This window comes from Canis lupus, chromosome 20, assembly GCF_048164855.1.
Source record: "Canis lupus baileyi chromosome 20, mCanLup2.hap1, whole genome shotgun sequence".
Lineage (NCBI taxonomy): Eukaryota > Metazoa > Chordata > Mammalia > Carnivora > Canidae > Canis > Canis lupus.
Window position 1 is genome coordinate 58,560,093 of NC_132857.1, and position 21,179 is coordinate 58,581,271.

Below are 21,179 nucleotides of genomic sequence, written 5' to 3' on the forward strand. Positions count from 1 at the left end.
GCCGGCGGCGGGGCGGGGCGGGCGAGGGCGCATTGTGTCGCGAGCGCCGGGCCGCATTTGTCTGGTCGCGGGGCTGCGGGACGAGCGTGGCGGCCGCCGGCCGTGGGCCCGGGTGTGGGCGGCGGGAGCGGCGGCGGCGGGAGCGGCGGCGGGAGCGGCGGGGGCGGCGGGGGCGGCGGCGCAGCATGCCGGGGGGCGCCCGGCGCCCTGAGGAGCCCGCCCGGGGCGAGGCGTCCGGGGCGGCGCGGCGGCGGCCGAGGGCATGAGGGCGGCCGGCGGGCGGCTGGGCGCGGGGCGCTGCTAGGAGCCGGGGCCGGGGCGGGGGCCGGGGCCGGGGCCGGGGCCGGGAGCTGCGCGGCGGGCGGGGGCGGGGGCGGGGGCGGCGCCATGGGCAACGCGGGGAGCCTGGACTCGCCGCAGGGCGACCCGCGGGCACACAGCGCGCCCCTCAAGCTGCCGATGCCGGAGCCGGGGGAGCTGGAGGAGCGCTTCGCCGTCGTGCTGGTGAGTGTCCCCGCGTGTCCGCGCGTCCCCGCCCCGTCCCCGTCCCCCTCCCCCTCCCCCTCCCCCCGGGGAGCCCTCCGCGGTCGGGGTGCGGCCGGGGTGCGGCCGGGCCGCGCGGGGCCCATTGTCTGGCGGGAGCAGCGGGTCCGCGCGTGTGCCCGGGGCGCGGGGGGGGCGCTCGGGCTTTTTGTTCGGAAAACCCCCGAGTCCCGGCACAGCGCGCGCCCGTGCGGAGCGGCCGGGGGGCTGCGGGCGGGGGGGGCGGGGGCGGGGAGGCCGCGGCCCGCCCGGGTGCTGAGCTCTCGCGGCGCCGGGCCCCGGCCGCCCCCCGCCCTCCCCGCCCCTCCCCGCCCCCCCGCGGTCCGCACACCTGCGAGCTCGGGGGCCGCCCGGGGTGCTGGGGGCCCCGGACCGCGCCCCGCCCCTCGCTCCTGTGGGTCCCCGCCCGGGCCTGGGGGCAGGAGGGACAGGAGGAGCAGGAGGGCCGCCCCCCGGGACCCCCGGGCCCCCCGGGCCGGGCACCAGCACCTCCGCTCGGGGCCCTCCGTCCCAGCGCGCGGTTCTCCCCTCCTGCCCGGGGCTCGGGCTCCCGGTGTGCCTCCCCGCGGGGCGCGCGTGTCCTCGGGTGCGTGCACGGGGGTGTGTGCGCGCGTGTGTGCGCCCGGGCGCGGAGGGCTCAGGACCTGCCGGACCGGGCCGCGGCCTGGAGCTCCCAGGGACCCCCGGCGACCCCCGGCGAAGCGGCCTCACCTGTAGAAAAACGCGTCCGCGTTACACGGCGGGTCTGTACCGAGAGTCGCCGGCACGACGCCGTGTGCACACGGTCGTGATTCTCCATCACAAGCCCGCTGGGGCGGGGGGGGGGTGGTTGTGGCTACTTTGGCCCTCCGGCAGGTCACACGCGGTTACGGGATGCGGCTCTTAATTGTTTACGACATTGTGAGTCTCTCAAAATAAACAACACACACACACAAGTATCAGGCTGACCTTCGTTGAATGGAGACCAAGCTGTTGGGAAAGCCTCAGCTCGGGGGCACTCTGGTGAGTGATGCCCTTGGACGTCCATGTGCTGCGGACGGTGACTGTCCCCAGTCGGCCCCAGCTGCTCTTTGGAGACCTCCAAGAGCCTAAAGGAGCCCTGTATAGGGCCGACGCAAGTCCAGGGTGAGGGCGCTTGTCCATGTGACACCCTCAACTTTGCTTTTCTCACAAATGCATTAAGAGATCAACCCAAACCATGGTAGTCTAGAGATCAGGCTACAAGGACAGACTTTAGGTGGCAAGTTTTAAAGCGGAGAAATCCTTCACCCCAGGGCAACAGGGATCGTGTTGGCATTACTGACGCTAGCTTTATTTCCGTATCTGATGAACATCACGGAGATGTTTGGGGAGGAAAACCAGATAGTAGTACCGTACAGGAAAGCATACAAGCACCCCGTTGTCAGCGTGGCTTACATCCATAATTAATGAGACATTTAGGGCATGGAAAACAGTTCCACCCTCCAGCTCTAGAATATTTAAAGCGTTGGGAAAGAGGAAGTAAAAATTAAAATGACAGAGCTCCATCTATTTCTGGGAAATCTTGAGACCAGACCTACTCAGTGACTGTTCCCCGACCCATTCATCACTCTAAATGGGTTAAGTGGTATAAATCTAGAAAATCAATTGATACAAATGGAAAAGAGAGGGTAAAAGATTACAGAATTGAAATCAGTGCACGGGTAAACTCTAAAAAGTAGTACTTTTATTTACGGGGAAAAATTTTTTTCAAATGCATTTGAATTGCCAAACTTCTGTAATTAAAGACTAGTACAAATCGGTTCCAAATCTTAGGAGCTTAATCTTCCTAAAGAGACTCTCCATCTTCTTAAACTTGTAATAGTTAGAGAACACATTTGTGGGAAAACACCCCTGACGCCTTGTATACATTTAACTATTTGCATCCTTGTACCTACCTTTCAGGTTGAGCTCTAAGGGCCTGCGCCTTTGCACACACATGGGTGATTGTTTTTGTTACTTTATTTGGTGGAAGTATTTCACAAGTTATAACTCAGTCATCTAGTTTTATTCCTTTAGGGTGTATACATGTCACATATTTTACAGGTAACATTGGCGTGTCTACTTTTTGGGGTCCTACACATTTATAATTAAACATCCACGTGGTTCTCCATTGTGTTAAACGTTGCCTAAATATTGGGAACACACACAGCCCGTGTCCTTTATTTTCAGAGATGATGCTATGAAGTTTATTTTGGGGCAGGTGAATCCGTGGTGGTCTCTGTCCAAGAATGCTTCTATGTTAGACTTTCCATCCATTCACTGATTTTTGGCTTGAAGTCATTGTCTACATCTAGAATGTAAGCCCCCTAATGCCTTTGTCAAGGAGCTGTCCTGAGGATTCTTTGTTTGAATGTCAGAGGAAAGGGTAATTTTGAGCTCTCTGTACGAGCTGGTATATCAGATATCAGGCTGATTCGCAAACAGACTGAAGAAGACCGGTTAGAAAGTGATGGTTTAGGGCAGTATTATCGTATGTTTGATACTGGGAACTTCTTTGGTGTGCGATTAATTTGAGTCGATTTCTTCCGTTTTTTTCCCCTCCTTGCCCTGAGGTTGAATGTAGTGATTCTGCTTTAGGAAGAAGTGGGAACGTTTTCTGAGAACCTACGATGAGTGTATACTTTATGTTTACATATTCATTTAATCCTCACAGTGATTCTAGGAAGTAAAATTACCTAAGTTGCCAAAGTCATACAGTTGTTGAATGGCCGATCTAGGAGGATTTTTAACTCAGATTTGGATCTCTGTCCACACCCCACATATTATGTGTTGTACTTCCTGAGGCCCTTGAACTGGGAAGGAGAAAAACATATGCCTGGAGCTAGCAGTAAAAGTGTTTTAAAAAAAAAAATCCCTTAATCTAATAAATGCTAGTTTCAAACTATAAAATTGGCAAAAATATCTTAGAAGTGCTTGACGTTTCACATTCAAGGTGAGACCTTTTTTTGTTTGTTTGTTTGTTTTAAGGTGAGACCTTTTGGCATCTTCACTGTGCTGTTCTGTTTTTCGGGCATGGCGTTAGTGATTCGGTCTAAAAGTGTGCTCTTCAGGTTTTTCTACTCAGGTAGACCTGGTCCGGAGTTTAGGATTTCCAAATCAGAGGAAAGAAAGAGACAGTCTGTCAGTACGATGCATGTACTCCAAATGTAATTACTTGTGAAAGGACAAGGAAAGTCAAGTTTCAACATTTATTTCCCTCTGCAAGGTGTTCCCTTTTAACCATTTCCAAGAAGAGCCTTTGCCATGAGGTCTGCCGAGCAGATGGATGGGCGAGAGTGTGGTTAGGTCATCGACAGATGCTTGCCGATTTGTCTCATGTCCTTTCTCCTGTTAGGGAAAGGAGGTAGAGAAGGGTGGGTGGCGGGTGTTGGGATTTAGAGCCCTTCCAGTCTCCTCCTAGGTACTAATCCCTGAGCCGGTCTATTTCACCAAACCTGGGAATATATGCTTCTTATTGGGGTGCATTCCACCCCCCCGTAATGCCTATATATTTGGATATCTTAGCATAGAAGTAGACCACATTCATTCCGAATATGAATGTTTGGCTACAGACGGAGACTGGCAGCAACACAAACTGATGACTTTTTGGGAAGAAAAGGTATGCGTACCCTTACGTCCTTAGGTGATAAGAATTACTTTTGCTTGTGGCCTCTCATTTAGCAAATAGCTCTGGCCTGGGAGGCAGGAGGCCTAGGTGCTAGAATATATCAGCTGCACTAGGTTGAGCAAGTTAAGCTCTTCCTCTGGTCCTTGATTTTCTTCTTCTGTAAATCGGAATAAAATTGGATAGAACTGTTACGAGATTGCTCAGAGATTTTTTTTTTTTAGGTCATAGCACTTGACAGTGTAAAATTTCCAGAACATACCACACCGTGTTCCATTAGCCGACTTTGCATTTTGGAGAGCTTTGTGCAGAAAGTGCGTAGCTGCATTCTGCTGCGGTCCGGAGAGCAGAGCTTCCAGGGTCGGTGACTGAAAGTTACATAAGCTTAAGGAAAAGTATCATTTACCATTTCGAGGTGTCAGGCCAGCAGTGAGCTCTCGTTCGAGTCACGCACAGAAGCTGTAAGAAAAATGTTGGCGATTAGAAGTTATTTGCAAAACCAAGACACCGCTGGTGCAATACTGGCTTGAATGGTCCCCTCCTTGAGGTGAGCTGGCCACCTGCAGGTACTAGACCTAGAGTCCTTGCATCTGGGGAAGGGTTCCCCGTGTAGCTTCCTCCTGGGCTCAAGAAAAAAAAAATAAGTGTAGGCTCATGGTTTTTTGTCCCCCCCCCCCCACCCCACCCCACCCCACCCCCTGGAAATTTATTTGACTTCATAAAAGCTGTTGCTTGGGGCCTGGGGCAAAAGGGCAAGGCGCAGTGAGCTTCCTTCTATTTAAGCAAGTAAAGAGGTGCCACGAAAGTGGCCGACGGCAGAAGCCCTGATTCTAGATGATCATCGGGACTCTGCAAGAAGGTGCTGGTATCTGGGAGTCTCCTCTTTCTCTCATGAATAAATAAATAAAATCTTTAAAATAAAATAAAACGTGGGCTGTTTCTTCCCTCTTCCCTTTCCCGGCCACAAGGACTGGTCTCCATAGGGAGGCCGCGTGCACCTGTTAGCTCTGATCTACCGAGTACTGCAGATGGCGCATCCCTCATTCCTCCTCTAAGATGGGTCTGCTCACACTGCCGGTGGTCTTCCTCTTTCCACTTACTCTGTCCTCTTCCAGAAGCCTCTCTCTCGGCACACCACCAAGGAGTGTGCGTTTGCCGCTGGAGAGCCGGACGGCGGGAGAGCTGTGATGCAGCGAAGGTCCAGGATGCGGGGGTCCCCCCTTGAGCCTGAAGGGCACTTGTCAACAGTAGGAGTGTTTGTTCTTTTCACCGTCTTAAAAAACAAACTGACAAAACCCACAAAACGAAAATCCCTTGCCCGGTGGCGGAGCTCACGCACGGTCACCTTATCCCACGTTCTGTAGTTGGGAGGACCCACCCCGGGTTCCTCTCGCCGCAGTTTTTGGTGTTCTTGTAACCGACCTGAGTGACTGGATTCACGGAGCCTCGTCCACGTTGTTGTGTGAGGACAGGTTGCTGTGCGTGAGCCCCTCTCCCCGCTGCCTCGGGACCTGAGACTTTGAGGCATTGAAACCCTGCCCTCTGTTGCCAGAGACAATCCCTCTAGCCTGGCCTGGGCGTAGATGGTTCCCCTGCCTGGCTCACACTAGAGCTCCTTGGCTTGGGGAAGGTGTCGGGCTGTGGGCGTTTTGGCTCTGTGCCCGGTGTTGGGCACTAAAGTGTGCCTGTACCTGAAGGGCCTGCCCTGCATTGAGGATTTGCTCATGAACCTGACTTATTCGCCTTGTTTTCCTTCCCCCTCCGCACCCCCCCCCCCCCCATGGAAGTTTGGCTGAACACTTTATCAAAGGCGGGATAATGACGGGATTGACAAGCCGAAACCGTCGTCCTCGCACGAGGCCGCATCACCCGGGAGCCTCGAGAAGTATACCTGCCTGGGTCGGTCAGATGGGTAGAGTAGGAAAGGAATTGTTTATCTTTAATTTTTTTTATTTTTAATTTTTTGGAAAGGAATTGTTTAAAAGGAACCAAAAATGGTGTGGAGATTAGGCACAATGAGGAAGGGTTTGGTAAAACAAAAAAACCTCTTAAAGATTGATTCAACCAACAGCACCAAGATGAGAAATACGGAAGAAATGGATCAAAGCCTGTTGAATGTTAGACTTATTAACTAGGAAATGATCGTCAAGTAATCAGGGTGGAGATCTGCAGAGCAAGTTCTGCATACAGCCGGAGCGTGAGCAGTGACCCTGAGGTGTACTTCTGGGGTAGGAAAATCAATAAATCAATTGTATTTTTTGCTTAGGCCTCTATTCTCAAGCCTAATTGTTTGTTGGTTCAATGCAGGCCTTTTGCTTTGATCTCTGGTTTACCACTTACAAAGACTTGATGAGCTTGGCTTCCCGGAGCGAAATTCAAATACACTTGTGAAATGTAAACAACATTCATTTATTAAGAATCCTATAATCAGGGCAAATTGGCGTGCTTATAGAAGCAATTAGCTTTGAGAATAGAAAGATAAATAGGATGGTAGGTCAAGAATGAGCTGATTGTTCTCCGTGTAAGAGTCTAGTTACTCCTTTAGTAGTCGTGAGCAAATAGACATTCCTCTTATTCATAATCTTCAGCGTTTGTGGTATGGGATTTGAGGACAGTGCATGTGGTCTTTTGAATTGAGAGGATAGAAGCAATTATTGTCTCGTTTCCAGCTAGAAGTATAAATAAATCTTTCAAGGAAACGTAGGTAGTTGAGTTTATGACCAGATGAAACTTTGCAGTCATTGGGAACAGGGCGAGAGAAGGCTTGGATTTAGATGGGAATACTAAGTAACAATGGAGTTTTATTTTTATTTCTATGGGGGATGGCAAAGAGGATGACTGCTTCGCGGTGGCAGAAAGATGGAAGGTCTTTTCCATCTACCCTTCGGGAAATCCTTTGTGGTGCAGGAGGACGCAGTAGGATACCTAAGGAGAAGGTGATAGGACACAGATTGGCTCCACGGGCCCAGCATGATTGCTCAGGTCTGTGCCGCCCCATGTCCTCTTGGGGAGGCCGGGGGTGGGGGCCCGCGTGCCAAGGGGGTGGATCGGGTGAACAGCTGTGAGCTGGCTGCGCCCCCGGCCCTCTCCATCCCCGGCACTGTCAGCCTTCACGGCTCTTCGAGGAAACTACATCTTAGTGACCGCTGGCTGTCTTGAGTGACTGGGACTCGCTGTCCCCAAGGACTGATGCCTGGTGAAGCTCGGGGGCCGGTTCGGTCCAGAAGCCCGAGGACCAGGATGTTAGGAGCCTGGACTCGGGGGGCCCCAGGGCCTTACCACCCGGGCATCATCCCGTTGCTGGCTACTGGGGCCGTGGGGACCGGGGACCGTGGGGCCGCCGGCTGGGTTCGTGGCACCCCTCGCTTGCCTCTCCGAGCCCCTTCCCACCAGGAGTTTTGAGTTTCGTACTCGCTGGCTTTCTAGAAAGCATTTGCTTTGGGACTGTCCGGGCGGTCTGTGACTTTCCGGGTCCCCGTTGAGCTGCTTTCACGCCGGGTGGCCGGGCTTCGGTGCTTTGTGGCCCGGCCGAGGCTTTGTGGCCACGGCCGAGGAGTTGGAAAGCTGCTCTGGTGGAGCTGGAGGCTGCCGGCTCCGAATCCCGCTTTCGGGAGTCTTTCTGTTGGGGCCGGTAGGCGCGGAAGTGGCCCACCGAGAGCTTGGCCCACACGTCGCGGGCTGAACAGCTGCTGTCGCCCGGGCCGGGGTCCCCTCGAGTGTCCGTGCTCCCCGCCCGTGATCCGCCTGGCTGGCCGCAGCCCCTCCTGAATGGCCCCAGGGGCCCGGGGCCTGCCTGGAGCCCCCCCTTGCGACACTGTGGACGGGAGCTTTCCTCTCCTCCCTCGGGAGGTTTCTCGGCCCCAGAGGCCCGGAGAGGCCCGCCCGTCCCGAAGGCCCGGCCTCGGCGTCCTCCTGTGGCTCTAGACCCCCGCTCCTTCGGACCCCGCGTGTGATAGCTCGGTGTCCGTCCCGCCGGGAGGACGGCCTGTGGCCTTGTGGCCTAGCAGAGGGCGCCACAGCTCGGCCTGCGCTCCTCGCCGCCGTCCCCGCAGACGGGCCGCCGTCGTTGCCCCGGGCCCACGTTCTGGCCTCAGCCTTCGCCGTCTTTCCTCTGGGTGCTTTTGAAGTATTAAAAGATATAAGATTGGGGGCCTGGGTGGCTCAGTGGTGGAGCATCTGCCGTCAGCCCAGGGTGTGACCCCGGAGTCCCGGGATCGAGTCTCGCATGCGGGGAGCCTGCTTCTCCCTCTGCCTGTGTCTCTGCCTCTCTCTGTGTCTTGTGAGTAAATAAATAAAATCTTTAAAAGCCCCACAAAAGGTATAAGATTGTGGGTTTCACCCTGTGCCTCAGTTTCCCCTCAAAGCCCCGTCACGGTATTCCAGACCATCAGTCCCACTTGGGAGGCTCTTCTGCTGTGTTTGTCGTTGGGGTCCCCCCATTGTCCTAACCTCCGACCCTCCCAGCCCTCTCCTCGAGGCTGTCCGCGGCTTGTCCAGACACCTCTCCTCTCCTGTCTCCTCGCTTGGTCCCTGCCCCCAGGACCCACCCCCCCACTGTCACACCTTGGCTCGAGGTGCTCCCCAGCATGGCAGGTGCTCCCCAGGCTCCTCTCCGCCTGGGATTCCGGGCCTCCGAGGTGTTCTGGAGCCCCACCTCCTCTGTGTCCTTGCAGGCCCGCGTCACCCGGGGCCGTGGGAAGCCACTCTACCTGGTTTGATCTTCCTACTGTGGGACAGTAGGGGTTCTCTGTCGGGCTCATCGGGCCCCCGACGGAGTTCCGGCCTGCAGAGGCCTGGCCGTGGGAGGACGCGAGGCTCGTGGCAGCCTTGCACGGTTTGTCGCGCTCCTGCCGGGCGGGTCCGACTTGCCCGCTGCCATCGTGGCTCCTGGGGCAGGCGCACGACTTGGCGGCCTCGATGCCTGGCCCAGGGGGAGCCGCCCTGGCGCTCGCTGGGTTCATGGAGTGATGGCGTGTAATGGGCCCCTAGTCGTCCCGGCTCCCCGGGTCACTTGCCACCGCAAGGTGCCCGGGGATACTGTGCTCAGAGGGCGAGTGGGCTCCTGACGGAGGCCGTGGCGGGCAGATGGCCCGGGGTTGGCGCTTCTCCCGTCACCAGCCCCGCGGTCCCTGACTTGGTCCCGTAGCGGGAGCGTCCCTGAGTGGGACACGCCTGTGATGTTCTCTGTGGGGTCAGGCAAGGGTTGGGCAGCAGCGCCCCTGCTCCAGGCGCTTGGGGGTCTGGCTGCTTGCTCGGCGATTCCTGAGCGCCTTTGCTGATTCCAAGATCGTGAGTAATTGAGGCAGGTGGCGTGAGGCTGTGGGGCCCGGAGTCCCCTGGGAGGGCCGAGGGCCGGGACCGGCCATCTCGGGGCCAGAGCCCCAGGGACCTCGCAGTAAGTGGGCTGGGCCGCGGCCTCTGAGGGCGGCGCTGAGCTCCGGGGGCTCCGTGTGCCGGGTGGCCGGTGCCAAGCGATGGGGGCACGGCCTGCACCCGGGCTGCATGGCGGGAGCAGCCGGATCCCTCCTACTCCGTGTACCTCCCTGGATTACCTGTCAGGTGTCCCTCACCGCGTGTGCTTTGTTCTCCAGGGTCCACGTGCCCTCGGGACTGAATTCCCCCGTGGGCGCCGTGGCTGTGATCCGTCCCGATCCAGCATCAGCGGGATGGCAGGCCTGCTGAGCCGCAGCGTCGGGGGCAGCTGCCGTCCCAGACCTCGAGCGTCTGGGAAGTTTCCTCGGAACAGGAGGCAGAGCCACATGGCTTGGTCGCACGCGGGGCTGGGCTGTGCCTTTTCCTCTACGTCATTCAGTTCTGCTCACTTGTCCGCTGCTTGGCGGGGCCCGTCCTTCAGTCGGAGCCCAGGAGCGTCGGCGGGGCCGGCCGCGTGCCAGCAGGGTCGCCAGCAGGGTCGTGGGATGCAGGGTGCGTGAGGCCGTCTGTCCCCGCCGTCGAGTAGTTGGTGATCTAGTGGTGGGAGAGGACAACGGGGCCTGGGGCCGGGTGGCCAGACATGAACGGGGTACACGGGGCGTGAACGCGGCTGTCCCGGACCTCAGGGGCCCTGGGGACAACGAGGCGGAGAGTGAGGCGATGCCTCCTCTGGTCGGCTTAGAGCTTGTCTGGGGGAAGCCTGGAGGAGGCGGCAGCGTCTCCCCCCGCTCCCCCCCGTCCTCCCCGTCCTCCGCTTGGGGGAGCCTTCGAATCCACGATAGCGGATGCGTTTCTTTGGTGCGTGTGCGTGAATTTAAGAGAGTCTTGGGGCAGCCGTGAGGTTTAAGGGTGGGTTTGATGTGCGCGTAGGAGGTCGGCGCTGACCGTGCGTTTCCTTAACCGCTGCCGCAGCGTGGGATTCCTGGAAGGAGGGGCGTTCGTGTGGGAACTCAGAGGGGTTAAGGGCCCGAGAACACACATTTCTGGAAGGCACGGGGGCTGAAGTCAACCTTGCTGACCTTAAAGCTGCTCCTAACGTGCTGCTTTGAGTCCCAGTTTCAGATACAATATAAATATGATAAATAGAGACGTAATGGCTCGGAGTAAACTGAAAGCCCTGTGAGGGTAAGTGCAAGATCTTTTCAACCTGTCTGGATTCCGTTACTGTCGACCCAGAACCAACAGTGACTATATATATCCTTAAAAAAAAAAAAAAAAAATCAAAGATAAAATAAGAACTGGATGAATAACCCACTGTCCACTGTTAAAATAGTAAAGGCCGAGTAAGCTTGTGATCAAATTGGCTTTTTTCTAGTGACAGTTGTCCTCTGAGGGCTTTCTGAAGGCTCTTTCAGTCAACTCTCTGAACCTTTGTGTTGTTTTTTTTTTTTTTAATGTCCCCCGTTAAATGGCCGTGTTGTTCCAGCTCGAAGGCCATAGGCACTCGGCGACGGCCCGCAGACTTGGGCTGCCTTGGCCGGGAGCAACCATTAGTATCTTGCGTGGGTTAGTAGGCTTGATGTCAGGGCTTGTGTATTTTTATTTATTTTAAGAATATTTTATTTTTATTTATTCATGAGAGGCAGAGACACAGGCAGAGGGAGAAGCAGGCTCCATGCAGGGAGCCTGATGTTGGACTCGATCCCGGGTCTCTAGGATCACGCCCTGGGCTGGAGGCAGACACTAAACCTCTGAGCCACCCAGGCTGCCCTTGTGTATTTTTAGTATGCAGAAATCAAAGAATCCCAGTCATTCATTCATTCACCAAATGGTGTGTCTGCTGCAAGCCAGGCACTGAGGACACTGGGCCACAAAGGTGGAAAAAGCCTCCTCATCTGCACCTTTGAGGAGTCGACTGCCTGGGGCAGGAGACACACCTGGAGGTGACGGTTGTGGGGCTTGGAAGGCAAGGTCTGCACGTGCCACGTGCGCCGTGTGCCATGTTAAGGGTGGAGTCGTAGAGCATTTTGGGGAAGCTGCGGAGTCTGGACAAGGTAACTAGTGTGGCTGAAAGTCATCACCCAGAAAGTACAGATACACGGACTCCGCTCTGTTCCCGAGCGCTCAGGGACTCCGTGTGCGTGAGCGTGCTCCCCAGAATCCAGCAGCGGGTGCTCCTCCCTCGGGCCGCCCGCAGGACGCTGGGGCTCGCTCCTCCGGGTCGCGGGCCTCGGGGCCACGCCGGCCGCTCTGCTCCTGCTCGGCTCTTTGCTGGGAAGCTTGCACGCCCCCAGAAGCTGAGCGTAGAAGAGGCGCCCAGGACCAGGACAGGCACTTCGCCGACTGGCTCTGCATACAGTCTCGGGCACGAGACCTGGAGTGAATGAGGATTTTGCGGCTTGCTGGTGGGGTGACTTAAGCCTGGACGGCCGTGCCGGTCACACAAGCTCAAGTGCTCCCTGTTTGGGCCGTTTGTGGATCTTAAATGATGCTGCTGAGCGCAGTCGAGCCGTGGCGGTCAGGTCAGCACGTCCCCTAACGTGGTTAGGTTAGGCACCTGTCCTATTTCACTTCACTCGAGTTCTGACTTGCGGGGCCGGGTTACGGACTCCAGTGGCGCTTTACTCGAAGCATCACAAAACTCGAAGCGCACCCGGAATAGAATTGTTGGTGGCCGGGGCTACCGTCCCCCTAACATGGTACTTACCGAACCCTAAAAAAACAGTTTCCAGTGTTTCCTTTCCATTGTACACACCCTCTAATTGGTATTTTTGTCCTGATTCCTGGCCCCTGTATATTTTGTGCTATCTAGAAAAAAAAGTCTGATATTTCAGTTGTTAAGCTTAAAACCAGTCATTTTACCAGCAAAAATGGGTTTATATGGGGTTAGCAGAGAATTATAGTTTGGGACGTGCAGGCTACAGCAAATCCATAGGCAAGTCCAACAAGCAGAGGAGAGGAACGTTATTTTATGGAGGAGGAGGAAATTGGGTTAGGGTTGTTTTGACCGTAAGTCCCATTGGAGAAAGGCAGGAGTTTGAGGTGACAACGGTCTCTTGCCGAGATAGTGGCTTTCTCGTAGGAGGCACAGTGTTTTTTTTTTTTTTTTTTTAAGATTTATTTATTTATTTATTTATTTATTTATTTATTTATTTATTTATGATAGAGAGAGAGAGGCAGAGACACAGGAGGAGGGAGAAGCAGGCTCCATGCTGGAGCCCGACGCGAGACTCCATCCTGGGACTCCAGGGCTTGCGCCCTGGGCCAAAGGCAGGCGCCAAACCGCTGAGCCACCCAGGGATCCCGCAGTGTGCGTTTTTTCCTGTTGGTCCTGTAGTTGGTCCCGTTGACAGCTCCTCTGTTGAGGTCTGTCCTTGGCATCCACGTGGACTGGTGCCTCCGAAAGCTCCCTTCTGGCCTCTACTCTGTTGTAGGGGGGTTTCCCCTTACGGATTCTTACACAGGACGTTGCACTGTTCCGTTTCTGGGCCTGATGGAAGCGCTAGCATTTTCATAATCAGGGCAGACAACCGCCGTGCAGTGCAAAACCGTGACCCTTAAGCAGCTAGTTCACGTGAGAAAATATGGTGACGGTCGCGACCACCCGAGCCCCCCAAGAAACTGCTGTTGAAGTTTTGTTTGGCTCCAGCTCCATCCTGGAATGGGTGGAGTCATTTGGACTTTATTCTGAATTCCAATAACGGCAATAAAGGGAACTTGTTAGCTTGTGTATCGGTGACCTTCTGTTTGATCCGGTGGAGATGTGAGCTCTGCTCAGTACAAGCTTCGTCCTTGTTTCAAATCAAGAATGCAGGCCCACCTCATTGCATCTAGGAAGCAAAGTAAGAAAGTCATTTTAGTTTGCATTCTTCCAATTACCCCTTGCTTTTTTTTTTTCCCCCCTAGAAGTTTCCTCAGGTTGTTTGAGTTGCATCTTACACAGTTTTGCTGAATCATGTGAGCTGAGCTCATGAAACAGGCCAGTCTCAAGCTGGATCAATCTACTACCACCATCTAGAAATGAGAACCTAAATTTTCTTTTTCTTTCTTACATAAGATTATTTATTTATTCATGAGACACAGAAAGAGAGGCAGAGACACAGGCAGAGGGAGAAGCAGGCTCCATGCAGGGAGCCCAATGCAGAACTCGATCCCAGGACCCTGGGGTCACGCCCTGAGCCCGAGGTGGGTGCTCACCCACCGAGCCTCCCAGGGATCCCCTGAGAGCCTAAATTTTCTAAAGATACTTTCTACACACTCTTCTTTCTCATTTTCCAGTGAAGAAAATTGTTCCTTTTTCTCTGAGCTGATAGAAATGTCACTTTTGCCCTGAATTTTCAAGTCGCATTCTACTTTTAAACCTTAGATAAAAGAGTATTTGGTAGAGGTGTCAGACGAGTGTGAAATAAGATTCTCTCTGTTCTCAGGCCCTCGAGGGTCTTTAAACCCCATTGGCTGAGGCGGGGTGCCTGTTTTCTTGTGCCCCATTTCCATATCAAATAGCTGTAATTCGGATGGGGGTCCTGAGGGGCTGAACTTAAGCCGTCAGGCTCGCTGCTGTGTTGTGCCCTGAGCTTAGGGGTGCGTGAACGGAAGACGTAGGGCAGCGCCGAGAAGGTGCAGGCACAGAGGATCGTGCCGACCGGGCCGTGGCTGCTGCCGGAGGGGTCACCTGGCAGTGGTGTGACCGCCGCCGGGTTGGGTTTGGCGGGAGCTAGACCCTGGCCCGGGGCGGCGTCCTGACCGCGGGAAGACCGGGACAGCCGCTGTGCACCCGGCGCCAGGGGCCTGCGGCGCTGTCGGCAGCCGACCCGGAGCGAGCCGGTGGCGTCCTCTGCCTCGCCCCGAGAGCGCCACTGCTGGGGCGGGGGCGGGTCCTGGCGGGTCACGGGCAGCGTCTGGCGCGGAGCTGTTGCACGCCGGCTTCCCCGGGGCGCGTGGCCTGGCCGTCAGTGTCCGGGGAATGCCTGCTGGGGCGCGCGGCTCTCCTCTGTCCCCGCCACTGGGCCACCTCCGCTCGCTCCACCTTCAGAGGAGCCGCTGACACCCGGGCTCTGGCTAGAGAGGAGGATGTGGCCCTTTGTCTTCCTCCCGTCTCCCTCGCGGGCATCCTGTCCTTCCCTACGAACAGCCTGTAACGGTCAGGCCGTCCTGCTGCGACGCGGTCGGTGGCCCAGCCCCGCGTGGTGTCACCTCATGCACAAGTGGCCTCAGTGCTGCTGCCACCGGGAAGTCCCCGTGAGCTTGCGGCTGTGCCCTTCCGGGAGCCTGGCGGCCGTGCCCTGGGGCACTGTCCCCCCCCCCCCGTGGAGCACCGGGTGAGGTCGTCCCCCTCACCATGGAGCACTGGGTGAGGTCACCATTGCCCCCATGGAGCACCGGGTGAGGTCATCATCCCCCCCCCCCCCCATGGAGCACCGGGTGAGGTCACCGTCCCCCTCATGGAGCACCGGGTGAAGTCGTCCCCCCCCATGGAGCACCGGGTGAGGTCGTCCCCCCATGGAGCACCGGGTGAGGGGCCCGCAAACCGAAGGAAGGTGACAGGTTACAGAGACGGTCCGGCCCCTCTGTCCGCGTTTCCTCCTCCAGCTTCCCAGGAGAGCTGCGCCCACTTGCGTGGGTCCCTCCGGTGCCCATTGGGCAAAAGCAGTTCACGGTTTGAGTTCACAGACCTGCTGCCCCAGTGCCCGTGTCTGCCGCGATCTCTGCCGACGGGTGGAAGTATTCCGGTCGGTGCGTGTGGCTTTGGGCATCCAGCTCGCGGGTCACGTGTGTTGAATGAACGTCGTTAGTGTGAACTATTTACAGTTGGTCCTCAGTGTGGACCCTGGATGTGCCAACTTGCTTCTGCGAGAAGATGTCTCCCTAACCCTCAGATCAGTGCTTGTGGTGCCTTTGGGGTCGTCCGGGGGTCGTGGAGCGGTGGAGGTTGAGTCCTCGGGTGCACGACTGCCAGCTGAGGCCAAATAAGGCGGCCCTCTGCTCCCTGACGTAGCGCTCGCTGTAACGGTGTCCTACACATCCCACGTCGTGCCATGTTGGTGGCGTTTCTGCGCTTCTTGCTGGTGATTTTGCTCTTTAAAGTGGCCTCGAAGCTTAGTGCTGCGTGCTCTCCAGGGCTCCTGAGCTCCAGAGGACGGACATGTGGTTAGGGAGAAGGTGCGTGTGTGGGACGAGCCCTGTTGGGCCTGACGTTGGCTGCGGGTTCCAGGGTAAGGCCGCGCGGTAGATGTCGGGAAGGGAGCTTCAGGTGAGAACACGCCTGGCAGTTGAGGGAGTGATGCGACCAGGGCGTTGCAGAAACCTCATCCTGTGTTTCCCACGTGAGCCACCGTTCAGTGTCGGCCAAGTGTCGGCTGTGACTTTCTAGACCATGACCGCAGTGGAGAATGAGTCAAGTGTCGCTCCGTTGATAGGCTTTGAAGGTTATTCGCAGGTTTGTTTTTTTTTTTAATATTTTATTTATTCATTCATGAGAGACACAGAGACCCAGGCAGAGGGAGCAGCAGGCTCCATGCAGGGAGCCCGACGCAGGACTCGATCCTGGCACCCTGGGATCACACCCTGGGCTGGAGGCGCACGCTCACCCCTGAGCCACCCAGGGGCCCCCATTTACAAAGTGTTTGAGTCATTTTGGAAGAGGGGAAATCGTGCATTCTGTCCTGGTTTATTTGCTCAGATGAGGATTTTGCTACTTTTACAAAACCTGGCCGAGACCCTGCCGCAGTTTTTGAGGGCCTTCGCGGACTGAGAGCTCAGAACACTTGCCAGAACGGCGCTGCGACGTGAGTTCCCTGTGTTGACAAGGCCCTGAGCCAGGTGCTGCCGCTAGAGGCGCATCCAGCCGCGGGGCCCTGCGCTCCCTCCTTGGCGAAGGCGCAGCTCCACCTGCGGGGGGGGGGGGCACCCCTGCGTGGCGAGCTGCAGGCCGCCCGACCCCACGGAGTTGCCAGCCTTTGCGTCGTTGCCTCAACAGGAAGGAGAGACCGCTGCTGCCGTGGGCTGGGGGGGGGGGGGGGGCGGCCAGGGGGGTGCCCTGGGAGCAGCTGCCGCCTCGACGGGTGGGTGGGCCACGTCCCCCTCATTAACACGCGAGCCGGACGTCCTCTTCTGAAAGCAGAGAATCGATGTCCCCCTGCGTCCGTGTGTCCCCACCTGTGACTGTAGCCCATGCCCACGCCCACCCCGCCTTCCTGGCCACGGGCGGCCAAGGTCACTGAACACAGACGGAAGATCGTTATTCCTAAGACGCTACCTGGCTGCGTGCATCTTGCTCTGTTTTCTACACCCTTGTGTCCTCCGAAAATACGGCCCTGTCTTGGCTGGGGACGATGCCCTGTGTGAGAATTAAGTTCCAGAAGTGCCTTGTGGCACAGCACCGAAGCTGTCACCGCAGCCCCAGACCGAAGACACCGTTCACTCAGATTCGATCTCGTCGGCCTCGGTGTCGGCCGCGCTGCCAAGGTGGCCCTGCCGTCCTGCCGCCCGGAGTCCTGGCTTCGGAGACCGTGGCTGCGGGACAGGCGGAGTCGAGACTCAGGGAGGCTGAGAAAGAGCTTAAATGGAGCCGGCGTGTTAATGTATTTAGGTCTGTGGTCTCTCTTCCTTCTAGAAAAACATTTTTTATTTCTCTGACAACTTCTGATACACGTCTCCTGATGTATGTTCGACGTGCGTGGCGGGAATCTGGGCGATAATAGCCCCATTGAGCGGATTTCTGCTTGGAATTTTGCTTGATGTCCTCAACTGCAGTTTTCACTCCTCGAAATGCTTCTACTGAAATAAAAATGAGAAACCCAAATCCCAGGGCAACCGTGTGGGGTGTCTTGTGCCAAACTGGCGACTTCTGGGGCTTTTTGCTTGGTTTCAAGTAGAGGTTTAAAACCTCGCGGACTGGGGATCCCTGGGAGGCTCAGTGGTTTGGCGCCTGCCTTCGGCCCAGGGCGCGATCCTGGGGTCCCGGGATCGAGTCCTGCATCGGGCTCCCTGCGTGGAGCCTACTTCTCCTGTGTCTCGGCCTCTCTCTATCATAAATAAATAAATCTTAAAAAAAAAAAAATAAAACCTGTCCGGTAACTTTCTGGATAGTTGTCCTTGTTGATCGCCTTTGTATTTCAGTCCACAGCTGCCCCTCCTGACTTCAGTGGTAAAAGAGTATCACAGTGGAAGGTGCTTTGATATTTTGTTTCTATGCCTGAATTTTACATCTGTAGACTTCACAAAGTGGCACAAGTCTCAGGAAATCATTCCCTTTCTAGGGTTGCTGGTGACCATGATGTTCCCGAATATACCAATTTACATGCAATGCGAATTCTAAACATGATGAAAAGAAATTTTTTTCTACTCGTGTAAATAGTGGCTCCTCATTGTAGGAGATCAGAAATGCATTTTATTTACTTTAGAAAGTGCACTTTATTATTATTATTATTATTTTTAGAAAGTGTACTTTAGAAACAGAATGCCCAGGTTTTTAATTCCCCTGCCTCTTAGCTGTTTGGGCGTGCGTGCTGCCGGTGTGGATCTGCTTTCCTGCGCACAGGGCACGTCATGAGCATCTTTTCTTTCTTTTTTTTTTTTTTTTTTTTTTTGAGCATCTTTTCTTGAACCCGGATTTCTGAGGCCTTGCAGACTGTTAGCCTGATGGGCACGTCGCGGTTGATTTAACTCGTTCCTTATGCTCGGAGCCCAGGGACGGTCGGTCTCTGCCTCTTGTCTCCCCAAGAGGAACCTCTGTGTCCTGAGGCTCGGCACACGGTCCCCATCATTTCCATAAGATCACGTGGAGTACGGCTTAAAGAGACAGTTCCTAGTGGTGAAAATAAAACGGGCGTTAGGAGAATTAGAGCTGACTTTTAACTTGGCTTTTATTTATTTTATTTTATTTTATTTTTTATTTATTTATGATAGTCATATAGAGAGAGAGAGAGGCAGAGACACAGGCAGAGGGAGAAGCAGGCTCCATGCACTGGGAGCCCGACGTGGGATTCGATCCCGGGTCTCCAGGATCGCGCCCTGGGCCAAAGGCAGGCGCCAAACCGCTGCGCCACCCAGGGATCCCTTAACTTGGCTTTTAATGGTTGCTGTGGCCTTCAACTGACTTTCTTCCCTGGGCTTCACCTTCCCCGTCACGGGGCTAAGGTGAGCGGAGTCCTGGAGGGGGTTTAATTTTGAGTGCGGTCATTTGGGATCTCTTACGGGTAAGGAAGGTCGGACTGGAGGGACCCTAGTGTCTCTGTAGTGAGTTCTGTGGGTGACCCCTTCTGGTGGTGGTGACGGTGCCGGGGCAGACCTAGCTGTAATCATCGACGACGTCTCGCTGCGTAAGTCACTCACTCTGGAAGTCAGCCTCCGGGCACCTGGGTCGGTTGGTTAAGCAGCTGAGTCTTGATTTTGGCTCAGGTCATGATCGCAGGGTCGTGCGTAGGGCTCTGCGCTGGGTGTGCAGCCCGCTTGGGATGCTCTCCCTCCCTCTCGCCCCCCCCCCCCCCCGCCATGTGCACGGGCACTCTACTCTCTCGAATCTTTTTTTTTTTTTTTTAAGTCTCATCACCTAATGAACAGGTAAACAAAATGTGCTATATCCATAAAATGGAATATTATTTGGCCATAAAAAGGAATGAAGTACCGTTGGGCACAACAGCATGGATGAGCTGAGAACACATTACCTAAGCCCAAGAAGTTAGTCCCAGGAGACCACATAATATCTGATTCTATTTCTATGAAATGCCTGTAATAGGCAAATCTATAGGGACCAGAAGCTGATTAGTGGCTGCTTAGGGCTGGGGGCGGGAGAAGCCCTGGGTGGGGATTGGGGTGCGTGATTGCTAAAAGGTGCAGGGTTTCTCGTTGAGGTGGTAAAGATGTTCTAAATTGATTGTGGTGATCATTGCACAACTCCTGGAACACACCAAAAACTATTGAATTAGATCTTTAAATGCTTGAATTTTATTTCAATAAAGTTGTCACCCTCCTCCCACCCCCTGCCCAAATTCTAGAAACCTTTTGTTTCTAGATGTTTGACTGGTAAATAAGTGAAAATTGATTATATTACGGGCACTTGGATGGCTCAGTTGGTTGAGCATCCAACTCTTCGGCTCAGGTTATATGATCTCAGGATTGTGGGATCAGGCTCCACGCGTGGAGTCTGCTAGTCCCTCTCCCTCTGCTCCTCCCCCAGTTCTTGCTCTCTCTCTCTCTAATAACTAAAATGTTAGGGGAAAAAATGAAGAAAATCGATTATATTAAACTCCTTTACGTGTTATTTCATTTCCTGAGAATCTTTGAATATGTGAGGATGACTGAATTACAAGGTTCTTTCGCGTTTGGAATTTTAAAGTTTTATTTAAGGGGCTCCTGGGTGGCTTAGTTGGTTAAGCGTCTGCCTTGGGGTCAGGCCATGATGCTGAGGTCGTGGGATTGAGCCCCCCATCAGGCTTCTGCCCGGGGGAGACTGCTGCTCCGTCTCCTACTGCCCCTCTCCCCGTCTCATGTGCAATCGCTTGCTCTCGCTCAAATACAAATTTTAAGAAAAAGGATAAAATCTGTTCAAGCTAGTTAACACCTAGTGTACTATTGGTTTCATGAGTAGAATCTAGTGACTTGCCACATATAATACCCAGTGCCCATCGCTGCAGGTGCCTGTCGTCTGGTTGGCCCATCCCCGCCACCTCCCTCCAGCAGCCCTGTTTGTTCTCTGTAGTTAGGAGCCTCTATGGTTTGCCTCTCTTTCTGTTTTTATCTTCTTTTTGCTTCCCTTCCCTTCTGTTCCTCTGTTTTGTTTATTCAATTCCACATATGAGTGAAATCCTATGTTTTCCTTTCTCTGACTTATTTTACTTAGCAAAAACACTCTCTGGTCCTGTCCACATCATTGCAAATGGCAAGATTTCATTCTTGTTTGATGGCTGGGTAATATCCATCGCGTCTGTCTGTCTGCCACCTCGTCTGTATCCATTCATCAGTTGGTAGACGTCCAGGCTCCTTCCGTAACGTGCCTGTTGTCGATAGTGCTGCTCTAAACATTGGGGTGCGTGTGTCCCTTTGACTCGGCACTTTCATAGCCTTTGGATAAATACCAGTGGTGCGTTTGCTGGGTCACAGGGTAGTCATACTTCTGACTTTCTGAGGAACCTCCACACTGTTCCCCAGAGCGGCTGCACCAGTTCGCGTTCCCACCAACAGTGCAGAGGCTTCCCCTTTCTCCACGTCTTCTCCAGCATCTGTCGTTTCCCGTCTTGTGTTTAGCCATGCTCACTGGTAGGAGGTGGGATCTCACAGTGGTTTTGACGTCTATTTCCCTGACGATGAGGGACGTTGAGCAATTGTTCACGTGTCCGTTGGCCATCGGTAGGCCTTCTTTGGAGAAATATCCTTTCATGTCTTCTGCCCATTTCTTAGTTATTTTTTGGGTGTCGACCCATTTGGAATTCCTCGGAGGACTTGTGTTGGGTGCCTCCAAATGTCAGCCCTTTACCATCGGTCTCCCTTGTTTCTCAGGATTTCTGAAGTGCTTTCGGGTTACTCACTTTGGCTGCTTCTGAAGAGTCCGTATTTCGATAGCTTCAGTGGTGGGCCGAGTTCTATGCTTGGATCTGACACCTATAATATTGACTTTTTCGCCCTAGCAGAGCCAGACAGC

General features: G+C 54.9%; 1 protein-coding gene across 12 annotated transcripts in view; it reads left to right on the forward strand.

Moving 5' to 3' along the window:
• Nucleotides 1-360: 360 nt before the first annotated feature.
• The window catches only part of FMNL2 (formin like 2), a 261,812-nt gene continuing 240,993 nt past the window's right edge, over nt 361-21,179 (forward strand). For 11 of the 12 annotated variants that reach the window (XR_012013348.1, XR_012013349.1, XM_072789227.1 and 8 more), the window contains exon 1: nt 361-504. Coding sequence is in view for 10 of the 12 variants with exons in the window: in XM_072789227.1 (XP_072645328.1) it covers nt 388-504 (117 nt within the window). In the remaining 2 variants the exon portion in view is untranslated. Of the gene's footprint in view, nt 505-1,485; nt 1,546-21,179 lie in introns of those variants that run through there. The other variant, XM_072789223.1, reaches the window with a different exon arrangement.